The sequence below is a fragment of the Diceros bicornis genome, chromosome 18 (genome assembly GCF_020826845.1).
Source record: "Diceros bicornis minor isolate mBicDic1 chromosome 18, mDicBic1.mat.cur, whole genome shotgun sequence".
NCBI classification, from domain to species: Eukaryota; Metazoa; Chordata; class Mammalia; order Perissodactyla; family Rhinocerotidae; genus Diceros; species Diceros bicornis.
In genome coordinates this window covers 15,764,715-15,776,824 of record NC_080757.1, presented here as the reverse complement: position 1 = coordinate 15,776,824, position 12,110 = coordinate 15,764,715, and the positions used below count along the sequence as shown (strand labels likewise).

Below are 12,110 nucleotides of genomic sequence, written 5' to 3'. Positions count from 1 at the left end.
ATCTAGGAATGTCTAGGGAGAGTCACCTAAGATCTTGTCTACCTTCTTCTCCCTTAGGATTTCCGTAACCTCCTTCCCACCATCTACTGTCACCAGAGTCCCCTCCTTGCGGGCAGGACTTCTCTGAATAGAAATATGTAAATGGGAGCGTTCAGCTCAAAACCCCAGGGTTTGTGGGACTCGCAGGTCCGGGGCCTGGGTCCCCAAGTGGGCACATCTGGGGGAGTGAACCTGCGAATAGGCCCCCCTCCCAGGTCCAGCTCCGCAACTACGAGCCTCCAATTCAGGTACGCGGGAGGGAGGTCGCGGCTGTGCCGCGCAAAGCCCTTCGCGGCCGCGAGGTGGCGCCATAGCTGCAGCAGCGCCCCCCGGACCGGGCAGCTCCAGATAAGAGTGTGCGGAAAGCGCGGCGGGGCTGAGACGCGACCAGGACGCGGGGAGGACGGACCAGCAAGACAGACCGACCGGGGGCCCGGCGGGCGGAGGGCAGCGCAGCGCAGCCACGTCCCCCCTGGATCCGCTGGCAGCCGGGCCCGGGGCTTCCGACATGCCCCCCAGGTGGGTCCTGGGGCTGGGGACCAGGAGGGACAGAGGACCCGGAGAGCCCGGTCCTCGCGCCCTGGCCGCCTCGGGCGCATCCTCCGGCGCGGGCGCCCCAGCGCGGCTGGCTTTCAGGGCTCGGGGTGTCGCCCCTAGAGGACTCAGGACCTCTGGGCCGCTGCTCTGCGCCGGGTTCACGGCGGGGTCAGCGGCCCGGGGCCGGCTCTGCCCGCACATGGGCTGAAGAGGCTAGGGGAAGGGAAGGGGAGCTGGCGGGCGGGGCTGGCAGGGGCGCTGCCCTGGCACAGCTCGGCGCCTGGCAGCGGGGCGGGTGGGGCCCTGGCTAGGACTGCCACCGCCTCGGGGAGGGAAGCCCGGTCGGGCTGCGGCCGCAGGTAACGGGCCGCGAGGCCCTGCGGGCCAGGCGGGGAACAGAGTCGGGCGGGCGAGCGGGCGGGCCGGGGAGCTCAGGGATCGGCTCAGGCCCTGCGACCGCCTGGCTGCCGAAATTGGGAGCCGAGAGGAAAAGCTGGGAGCCAAGGGACCGGGGCTGGCGCGCTCCTCCTGGCCTGTCTGAAGTTGGGAAACTTTTCCCCAAGTTTGGGACGGCGGAGTTCCCGTGGAGAAGGGGCCGAGGAGAGCTGGGGAGGGAGGCGCCGGGCCCGCGAATGCAGAGCAGAGGCCGAGGCCCGGGGCCGGGACGCGGGTGGGGCGCAGGCCGGGGTCAGGGCCGCAGCCGGCTGCGCGCCGTGCCCGCCCGGGGCGCTGCCCCCTCCCTCCCCTGGGAACTGCGTGGCTCCCCCCTCCCCCCCACCTGCTTCCTGCCTCAGCCTCCTGCCCCGATATAACGCCCTCCCCGCGCCGGGGCCCGGCCTTCGAGCTCTGCCCAGCAAGGCAGCCGCTGCCTCCTCTCCCCGCGCCGCGGCTGCCGCCCGGGCCCCAAATGAGGGCCTGACAGCCCCGGCCAGGGCGGCGCCACGGCGGGCACCGCGCTCCCCTCCTCCGGATCACTTCCCCCAGCTGGGGCAACTTCTCCCGAGGCGGGAGGTGCTTTTTACTCGACTCCCTTACATCCCACTTAGGCAAACTTCTCGGCCCTGAATGACTTTTCCTGAAGCGGACATTTTCCTCAAATCGGGTAACTGTCTCCTAAAGGGTCACTTCGCCCGAACAGTTTTTTCCTCGGAAGCCCCCACAAGCCAGCCTGTCTGCCGGGCGGCATCCGGGCCCAAAGGTGCAGGCCCACCCGGCCTTCTCTCCACTAGCCACTCTCCTGCTCCTTCTTCTGGGCCAGCCGGCCCGCCCAGGCTCCCACACTCGGAGGCTGCCGATCCTCCGCCAGTGCCCAGGCCGCGGTGCTGATGCCCCGGCCTAGCCGAGGGGAAGGGGAAGTGGAGGGGAGAAGCACCGGGCTGGGTCCAGGCAGCAAGGGCTCCCTGCGGCTCTGACCCAGCTGGTGTGTGTCCCCGCAGGAGATTGTGCTGGGCAGACGATGCTGGACACGATGGAGGCGCCCGGCCACTCGAGGCAGCTGCTGCTGCAGCTCAACAACCAGCGCACCAAGGGCTTCTTGTGCGACGTGATCATCGTGGTGCAGAACGCCCTCTTCCGCGCGCACAAGAACGTGCTGGCGGCCAGCAGCGCCTACCTCAAGTCCCTGGTGGTGCACGACAACCTGCTCAACCTGGACCATGACATGGTGAGCCCGGCCGTGTTCCGCCTGGTGCTGGACTTCATCTACACCGGACGCCTGGCTGATGGCGCGGAGGCGGCGGCGGCGGCCGTGGCCCCGGGGGCCGAGCCGAGCCTGGGCGCCGTGCTGGCCGCTGCCAGCTACCTGCAGATCCCCGACCTCGTGGCGCTGTGCAAGAAGCGCCTCAAGCGCCACGGCAAGTACTGCCACCTGCGGGGCGGCAGCGGCGGTGGTGGCGGCTATGCACCCTACGGGCGGCCGGGCCGGGGCCTAAGGGCCGCCACACCCGTCATCCAGGCCTGCTACTCGTCCCCAGCCGGGCCTCCGCCGCCGCCCGCCGCCGAGCCGCCGTCGGGCCCCGAAGCCGCCGTGAACACGCACTGCGCCGAGCTGTACGCCTCAGGCCCCGGCCCGGCCGCTGCCCTCTGCGCCCCGGAGCGCCGCTGCTCCCCGCTCTGCGGCCTGGACCTGTCCAAGAAAAGCCCGCCGGGCTCCGCGCCTTCCGAGCGGCCGCCGGGCGAACGCGAACTGCCCCCGCGCCCAGACAGCCCTCCCAGCGCCGGCCCCGCAGCCTACAAGGAGCCGCCGCTGGCCCTGCCGCCGCTGCCGCCGCTGCCCTTCCAGAAGCTGGAGGAGGCCGTCCCGCCTCCGGACCCGTTCCGTGGCGGCGGCGCCAGCCCGGGACCCGAGCCCCCCGGCCGCCCCGACGGGCCCAGCCTCCTCTACCGCTGGATGAAGCATGAGCCAGGCCTGGGCAGCTACGGTGACGAGCTGGGCCGGGAGCGCGGCTCCCCCGGCGAGCGCTGCGAGGAGCGCGGCGGGGACCCGGCCGCTTCGCCTGGGGGGCCCCCGCTAGGCCTGGGGCCGCCGCCGCGCTACCCGGGCGGCTTGGACGGGCCTGGCGCGGGCGGCGACGGCGACGACTACAAGAGCAGTAGCGAGGAGACGGGCAGCAGCGAGGATCCCAGCCCGCCCGGCGGCCACCTCGAGGGCTACCCATGCCCGCACTTGGCTTACGGCGAGCCTGAGAGCTTCGGTGACAACCTGTACGTGTGCATCCCGTGCGGCAAGGGCTTCCCCAGCTCGGAGCAGCTGAATGCGCACGTGGAGGCTCACGTGGAGGAGGAGGAGGCGCTGTATGGCAGGGCCGAGGCGGCTGAAGTAGCTGCCGGGGCTGCCGGCCTAGGGCCCCCTTTTGGAGGCGGTGGGGACAAGGTCGCTGGCGCCCCGGGCGGCCTGGGCGAGCTGCTGCGGCCATACCGCTGCGCGTCGTGCGACAAGAGCTACAAGGACCCGGCCACGCTGCGGCAGCACGAGAAGACGCACTGGCTGACCCGGCCCTATCCATGCACCATTTGCGGGAAGAAGTTCACACAGCGCGGGACCATGACGCGCCACATGCGCAGCCACTTGGGCCTCAAGCCCTTCGCGTGCGACGCGTGCGGCATGCGCTTCACGCGCCAGTACCGCCTCACAGAGCACATGCGCATCCACTCGGGGGAGAAGCCCTACGAGTGCCAGGTGTGCGGCGGCAAGTTCGCACAGCAACGCAACCTCATCAGCCACATGAAGATGCACGCCGTGGGGGGCGCGGCCGGCGCAGCCAGTGCGCTGGCGGGTCTGGGGGGGCTACCTGGCGTCCCCGGCCCCGATGGCAAGGGCAAGCTCGACTTCCCCGAGGGCGTCTTTGCCGTGGCCCGCCTCACGGCTGAACAGCTGAGCCTGAAGCAGCAGGACAAGGCGGCCGCGGCAGAGCTGTTGGCGCAGACCACGCACTTCCTGCACGACCCCAAGGTGGCGCTCGAGAGCCTCTACCCGCTGGCTAAGTTCACCGCAGAGCTGGGCCTCAGCCCAGACAAGGCGGCCGAGGTGCTGAGCCAGGGAGCGCACCTGGCCGCCGGACCCGACGGCCGGACCATCGACCGGTTCTCGCCCACCTAGAGCGCCTCTCCTCGGCCCGCCTCGTCGCTGCCGCGTGGCCCGACCCGCGCCCCCAGGGAAGCGGCGGCGGCAGCGAGCAGGCACACCGCGCCGGGACAACTGTAGTAGCAGCGGCAGCGTCGCCGCAGTGGCGGCGACCCCACCTCTCTGCGGCCTCACCTGGCCTCACTGCTTTGTGCCTTAGCCTGGGGGTGGGGGTGAGGGGAAAACCCCGGGACGGGGGTGGGATGGGGGAAGGGAGATTTATATTTTTGATATCAGCTTTGACCAAAGGAGACCCCCGGCCCCTCTCCGCCTCTTCCTGTGGTTTGTTGGCCCCCTCCTCGGCTCCGTGCTGCTCTTGGGGGGAGGGGTGTCACTGTTGGGGCGCTCCCAGCCCTACCTCCGGCCCTTGCGACCACACCCATTCTCACTGTGAATCTCCCCGCTGGGGTCGGAACGTTGGGCAGAGTTGGGGAGCGGGGAGGGGACTGAGCCGGCCGGAGGGCCCCCTGCCCCAGGCTCCCGCCCACCCCGGGACTGATAATGTGAAGTTCCTCATTTTGCACAAGTGGCACTAGCCCCAGGGCCAACCCTTCCCTCCCTCTGGAGTCAGAGGGCTGAGACAGCCCTGGCCTACCCAGTCTCCCACTCCCGCGGTGTCCCCCCTTCCCTGGGGCCCCGGACCATATTTATTGCATGCGCCCCGGGCGGCCCCCCACCCAGAGCCCAGGCTGGGCTGGGCTGGGCTGGAACGTGGTCTCTTTAGCTCCCTCCTCCTCGTTTGTATATTTCCTACCTTGTACACAGGCTCTTCCAGAGCCGCTTCCATTTTCTATACTCGAACCAAACAGCAATAAAGCAGTAACCAAGGACCCCGGACCCTGCTGCTCTCCTCCACCCTGCACAAGGACCTGGGTGGGCTGCACCAGGGTGGGTGGAGGGGGCAGACACGCACCCTTATACAGGTGCAGAGGCTTGGACCTTCTTCCCTCCCCAGTCCCAGAGACAGATCAGCAAGAGGTCAGGTATGTTTCATAACTAAAAATTTATTAAGGAAACAAAACCAGTGCTGCAAATGGGACAGAAAGCAGAGATGGGTCTCCCACCCACCCAGTCATCGGCCGTCATCCAGGGGAGAGGATCTCAACAGAGAGGCTGGGGCCCCTGTACCCAAAAAAAGCCTGGTCTTCTGAGGCCCTGGGGGACTCATACCCCCAAACTACTGGCCGTGGCTCTCCTGCACAGTCTCCCTCCTTCTGGCATAATCTTGGGCCTCAGGGAGGGCACAGCCTTGCTCCCATCCTCTGGGAAAGCTATCAAGTCAGACGGGGCTCTGGGGGATTCCCCTACTGGTCCCATCAAAATTTATGCCTGGCTCCTCCTCAGAACCCCGTCTTCCCCTAACTCTCCTTCATCCCTGTCCCTGGGTTGGGAGAACCCATTCCCACTAGAGAGCCTCCTGAGGCTGAGAACGCACATGCCAGCTAAAGAGGCAACAAAAAAACTCCAAGGCCAAAGGGCCCCTGTGTCAAGTTCTTCCAGGGCAAAGCTAGAAATAGGCTGGGCTATCCTCAGGCTGGGCTGTACAAACCTGGAAGTTTCTCAGAGCACAGGGGCCTGGCAAAGAAGGTCAGGGGCAGAAATGCTTTTTTAGGTTCCTGTCACAGGTACCAGAGGAGGAAGATTCGGAGTGAAAGCCCCCATGGGGGAACTGAGGCGAGGCAACTGAGGGGACCAGGAAGGTGAGAGGGGTCAACTATAAAGGGAAGGAGGGTGAAGGGGATGATTCAGGAAGGAGACAGGGAGGAGAGGGAGAGGAGAGGGGAGGGGAGAACTGAGAAGAGCCTGAGGAAATTTCGTGAAGTGGGGAACTAGAGCAAAAGGAAGGCCTATGAGGGGAGAGGGAGCAGGCAAAGGCCACTCAGGAAGCATGGGCCTGAGACTAGATGCCCCTTCCCTTCCCTCTAGACCCATGACCATCCAAGGGGAGAACAAGTGGCAAAGTGCAATGGACCCAGGTTGATAGGGCAAGAGGAAGAGCAGCGGGTGTGTGTGTGGGGGTGGGGGGGGGTGGGGGGTGGGGTGGGGTGGGGTAGAAGAGGTGGGGCCTAGGGCTGCTGTTCAGGACATGGTGTCCAAAACCCAATTTGGGTCCACGGGGAATCCAGGCCTCAGGGAGAGAAACAAACTCCGGGCACTCTCTTCATGGCATGACCAAAGCCTCTTGGACACATTCAGGACAGGGGTTCTGAAGAACACTAAAGGGATCCATTATTTCACCTGCATCTGATGTAAATTCTAAACCCCCTTCCCCATCTCCTGCTGAGAAAGTGGCTGAGTCCCGGGGCTCAGAAGGCCTTCCCCCAGCCCTTGAACCAGACAGGGGGAGGGAGAAAGGCTGAGAGCGTGGGCGGCCTATCTGGCTCGCCGACCTGCTGTCACTGCAGTCAGCCACCTCCCTGCTAAATCTTGGCAGCCCAGGAGGGTCCCAGCAGCTTCCGCCCGACCCTTGGGAGGGGCTCTGTGAGGAGCAGCTCCCCCACAGCATGGCCACAGTGTGGGTTGGAAGAGGATGGTTTATTGTCTGGGTGGATTGGTGGCTCAGGCACGTGGGCATCTTCTGTGCTACACTGGGCACCTGGTGGCCTCTCAGGAACGGTTCCACGGGGGTGGGCCCCGGTGAAGCCCCCTCAGCCCACCTGGGCCCACGTGAGGAAGGCGGGGATGTCCCGCACAGGCACATTCCTTGTCAGCGCCTTCACACGCAGGTTCCGGTCATCTGTCAACAGCACCACCTCCCGCAGGAGCCGGATTGGTTCCTCTGTTGGCATGAGAGAGGAGAAGGACTTCACCAAGGGCAGTAGGCAGAGGCACTGGCTGCCTCTCCTCTCTCTGGAGGGAAATTTGGTCCTGGGGGGTCAAGGCCAGCCATCTCTTGGCCCTTTCACAAGTCCTTTCCCTGACGTAGACAATCAGCTGAGGGAGCCCCAGCCCTACTGGCTTAGAGAGGGCCAGGCTCCCCTGCCAGGAGCCCCGCCTCCAACATAGAACTGTGCTGCTTCATGCCCAGAGAGCTGCCCAAGCCACCAGCCTCCACAGACCCCTCTTCCCAGGACTCTGAACTGAGGCAGAAAAGCCCCTTCCCTTCTACTCCTTCTGACCGCATGGCTGGTCCTGGACTCACAATACCCCTCTCTTTTTGCACATCCTCTCCCTCCAAGACCAGCAGTTGATGCTTTGGGTATTAAGAGGTAGAAAACTCAAGATGGAATACAAAGTGTATCCAGGGCTCCCGGATGTGAGGAGAGGGGTCAGCTCATGGGAGCTCTGAGGAGAGGAGGGCAAGGGTCCCGGCAGAGCCATGCCAACATGGCCCTGAGTATAGCCAAAGGATTTCCTCTATTAAATAAAAGTAATTCATGCGTATGGTGAAAACCTCTAACAGTACAGATGAGGAAAAAGGAAAAGGTAAGGGAAAAGGACATTGTCCTCCCAGTTCTCTCCCTCCATGTGTGTCTGTCTTGTTCCCCAGGGGTAGATCTATGTATGCTTCCAGATTTCCTTATGCACGTTTACAAGTATATATACTTGTTATATAAGCATTTTTTTCCTACAATATTACAATCACTAGCCATACTTACTTTATTCAAATTTTATGTATTTTAAAGATCTTTCTATATCAGCACAAACAGAGAGCCTCATTCTTTTCAGATGACTTTTTTAGCAGGATGTCTTCTGCCCAGTCTCTTCTCCTAATTCTCTAACCTTTTAATGTAGCAGGGAGAATTTAAACTGGGGCCAAGTACTCAAACGAGTGACATCCCCACCCCTGGTAAAGCCCCTCCAGTGGCAGGTCCTCTCCTCAGCTCCAGGCTGGGTGTTTCCTGATGGGGGTCCAGCAGACACAGTGAGGCACAGGAAACCTCCTGTGGGGCTTACTGACTGTGGGGGCTAGCAGGGCTGGGGGGACTACAAATGTCCATGTCAGATTTGAGTGGTCTCAGGATTGCCAGCTCCAGGCAGGGAGGCTGAGAACTGGCTGTCAGCCTTGGGAGGAGTTTGGGGGACGAGGGAGGGAAAGGCTCATGGGGCTGATGGTGGTGACAGAAGGGGAGAGGTGGAAGGAGGGTGTGATGGAAGGTGACAGGCTGTGGTGGGCAGAAAAGGAGAGGAAGGCAGCCCTGGGTAGAGGGGATGCTCTGAGATCGCTCAACTGCCTCGGCCTGGCCCCTCTGGGGTGTGTGGGGTGGGGTGGGGTGGTGTCGGGTGGTGCTGTGTGGGGCTCCCAGCTGGCTGCCGGGTCTGTCCGCAGCCCCACCATTCCTGCCCTGGGACTCACACTAGGAGAGTCCCAGGCCTTAGGTCAGCCAACCAAGGCCCAGCATTGCTGGCAGGGGTCTGCAGGGGTTTCTGTGGATACTTTGAGACATTTTTAACAATAAACATCCTCTGTTTTGACACTGGTAACTTCACTTTGTTAGAAACCAGAGACTGTCATCTTGTCAGGCCCCATCCGCCATAATCCACATGATTTTAAAATTCAACATCGTTTACACATAAACATTTGGTGACGGTTTCTCTGTGAATCTGACAAGTTAATCTGCTAAGAATTCACACTGACAAATGGGGTTTGATTACACCAGCCGTTGCTGATGTAATTCTGATAGGGGCGGTCCCCAGGATGGCAATGGGTTCCTGTAGGCTGTTTGGGGTGAAGTGGGGGTGGGGAGACCAGTAGGGCCAAAGCCAAGATGTGTTTCTGCTAAGAAAGAAACAGCTCTGAAGCTGGGTGGGGCCACGGCAGTATCTGAACCACACTTCCCAACAAGGCCTTCTGCAATCCTGCCTACCTCTCCCTCAGAAGGTGCCCCTCTAGGAAGCTGCCTGGGAGCAGACCCCAGGCCCCTCTGTTTGGCTCAGCCAGGACTCCTTTGTACCACTGGAATGCTCCAGATCTGACTCTACGGGACAGGATGTGCAAGCCACGTGGCAGGACCCCTCTGAAGAACAGCAACTGTGGGCTTGTTACTAGCCCTGGTACAGAGACTTAGACAGGAGTGAGGGCTGCAGTGCCATGGGTGGGAGGAACAGCAGAAGAGAAGACAATGCCCAGACCAGCCTGGAAGCCAGGGCTAGGAAAACGAGCAAAGACGAGAGATGGGCAACAACGACAAAAATAAACAACAAGAAACACATATACGTAGACAGAAACCAAATGGTGAGAGTTATCAGCTCTGCAGATGACACTGAGCTAGGAAGTCCTAGGAATTCCTTCCAAAAGAAGAAATGTCAGCCTCCCGGGAGTCAGGAGTAGAAACCCCCAAGCCTTGCTGACTCTGAGAGGCTGTGCAGGAAAGACAGTTCTGGGTTGAGGGTGAGGTGTTCAAGAACCTGGAAGAGAGCCCCAAGGTAGGCCTTTGGTCCAAAGAAGGGATTCTGCTCACCAAAAGGTCTTGAAAACTGGGCTGAGGGCTCAGTCCTCAAGCTCTCACCTGCCTCCAAAGTGCTACAAGTGCACAGCCATAGAGACAGGAAGAAAAGGCCCATTACTTGCTGGGGAAGTACCTCCACCCTTGGCCTGACAGGGGTAAACATTCAGGGATGAACTGAGAGGGTGAGCAGGGCCAAGAAAAGGGAGGTGGGCCCCAGGGACCACTGGGGACTGTCTTCTCAGTGCTGCAGAGGGCTGGGCTCAGGAGCCCATGGCCAGAATAAGCTACACTGAATCATAAAGACATTCTTGCTGTCAGAGAACTCAGTGAGGACCCAAGAAAGGAAATGGATACACACCAAGTGGGAAAGCTCACTGCCTAGAGCCTGGCTTCCTGGGCTAGGCCCATCTCTAGTTGGCCCAGGGTCCACCTGGGGGTGGGAGAGCTGTGACAGGGAGGTCTCACTTCCATGAGGGCAGGAAACTGGGCTGACCTCAGGCTTATATCAGGCCTGACCTCTGATTCTTCAAACTTCCCAGGCTGGAGTCAGTGAAGGGACCCTTCCCTAGGGCTGAGGATTGTAGGACGAGGTAGGGTGTGGGATGGATGGTCCCAAGGCAGAGGCAAAGCTGTACCTTTGTTGGTGGGCATGAAGTCCTTAGCCTTGTCTTTGCAGTAGTGGAGGCAGCAGGAGAGGATCAGGTCATCATTGTTACCCTGGAGGAAGACAGTGTGAGAAGTGCCACTGAACAGGAGGGGGCGCCATGTGGAGGAGGCACAAGTATCCTCTGCCTCTGGGGTCCTGGGGAGTGTAACATCTCAGAGTCCCTCCCATACACACCCTGACGCTGCTTGGCTGGGTCCAACTGTGTCAAGAGTGATCTAGAGGGCAAGGAATTCTCCCTCTGGGCCTCGATGGTGGCTGTCCCCTCAGCTGCCCAGGCTGACTGACCTTCCTGTAGCCCCTCCCTCCTGAAGACCCTGTTCTGAAGGCTGGCTGTGGGCTTTGCCTTTCTGCTGGGGGTCTCACCAGCTGGCCAGTGATGTCCTCACTGCGGAAGGCGATGGATTCCAGTTCATTGCCACGGCTGGTCAGAGCCCGTAGGCAAGTGTCCCGACTCTCAAATCGCCGCTCGAGGAACTCGATAGACTTCCGGGCCTTTTCCTGCACCACACGGGCATAGCCCCCAGCCCGGTGGTCTGTCTCCTGCCCCTTGGCCAGGCCGTCCAGCTCATTGATCACTGATGAGACACAGTCCCACAAGGTATCAGCCTCAGCAATCAGCGATTATGTCTGCCTTTACCCTAGGCCTTGCTTTCCCAGCCAGTCCCTTCCCAGGCCACAGAAGCCATCCTACCCCATGGAAGTCTTCCAGTGAAACTAGGGGACCTTGGGGGGCAAGAAGTATCCCAGACTTTCCACAGTGCTCTATCCCCGTTCTGCCTCTTCCCCTGGGCCCCGCCCTCCTCCTAGGAGGAACTTACAGGGATTTTCTGGAGCTGCCATATTCAGAGGAAGAAACCTGGCCCCTCTATTGCATTCCTTAGTTATAGGATCAAATTGAAAGGGTCCCTCAGGAGAGGGAAGGGTACGTAGCAGCTAAAGGGAAAGAGGCACTCTTCCTTATCCACTTGGGCACCGAACCACAGCAGTCCAAGAAGGGCAAAGTTCTATAACCCAAACCCTGGAAGAGTGCAGGGAGGTCACCAAGTGGGAAACAGCAGTCACAGCCTCACTTGCAAGGGCCTTGGTATTCCCCAAAACCATGCCCTTGGCACATCTACCTCCTCTGATACTGCACGTGTGTGTGTGTGTATGTGTGTGTGTGTGTGTGTGTGTGTCTGTGTGTGTGTGTCCGTGCGCGCGCCTGTCTGCCTGCCTCTGCGTCTGGGACACGGCTTCATTTTCTGGTGAAGATTCTTTCCAAAATTCCAGCCAAAAGCCTGAGGTCAAGTGGGAAATATGCACTCCTTGGGGGCTCAGGGAGAGTTTGGGGTCTGAGGCCTCTCCTCAGTACAATGATTCATGGCTCGGGGAGTCGGCATGAGCATGCTGTTCCATGGTGAGCCTGGCACTCACTGTCTGGGTATTCAGAGACACTTTCTGGAAAGGCCCATGTGGGAATACACACACACACACACACGCGCGCGCACACACACACGATGCCCATGCTTTCAGCAACCTGAGGCTGCAGTGTCCCCACAATGTATGGCTGAGGTTGGGGAGTAGTGGTGGATGGGTGTATGGTCCAGCAAACAGAACATCAAACACTAAAAACTGGTATTCCATCCCAAAATCTGCTTTCCTGCTTCCAAACTAAACAGGCTTCAAAGGGGAAGCTTGTTTGTGCTTCTGCACCAGGCGGGGCTTTTCGATGCTGGGGTCAGGCCGAAGGAGCACCAGCAGGTTAAAGAGCACAAAGAAACAAGCAGGAAAAGCTGTCAGCTTAACTCTTTGTGTTCTGGGCACAGGGCAAAAGTCCACTGAGGAAGCCTCACTGAATAGGAGTCCCCTCAACAGC

General features: G+C 61.1%; 2 protein-coding genes across 5 annotated transcripts in view; one reads left to right on the top strand and one right to left on the bottom strand.

Moving 5' to 3' along the window:
* Positions 1-439: 439 nt before the first annotated feature.
* Positions 440-4,373, top strand: HIC1 (HIC ZBTB transcriptional repressor 1). Its single transcript, XM_058560104.1, has 2 exons — positions 440-558; positions 2,013-4,373. The coding sequence occupies exon 2, from the start codon at positions 2,033-2,035 to the stop codon at positions 4,172-4,174; it is 2,142 nt and encodes a 713-aa protein (XP_058416087.1). The 5' UTR covers positions 440-558; positions 2,013-2,032; the 3' UTR covers positions 4,175-4,373.
* A 1,866-nt stretch (positions 4,374-6,239) lies between these two features.
* SMG6 (SMG6 nonsense mediated mRNA decay factor) overlaps positions 6,240-12,110 on the bottom strand; it is a 205,440-nt gene continuing 199,569 nt past the window's right edge. For all 4 annotated transcript variants that reach the window (XM_058560085.1, XM_058560086.1, XM_058560084.1 and 1 more), the window contains 3 exons: positions 10,619-10,830; positions 10,224-10,305; positions 6,240-6,977 (listed from right to left, as the gene is read on the bottom strand). In XM_058560085.1, the coding sequence (XP_058416068.1) occupies positions 6,847-6,977; positions 10,224-10,305; positions 10,619-10,830 (425 nt within the window). In that variant the 3' untranslated portion in view covers positions 6,240-6,846. The remainder of the gene's footprint in view (positions 6,978-10,223; positions 10,306-10,618; positions 10,831-12,110) is intronic.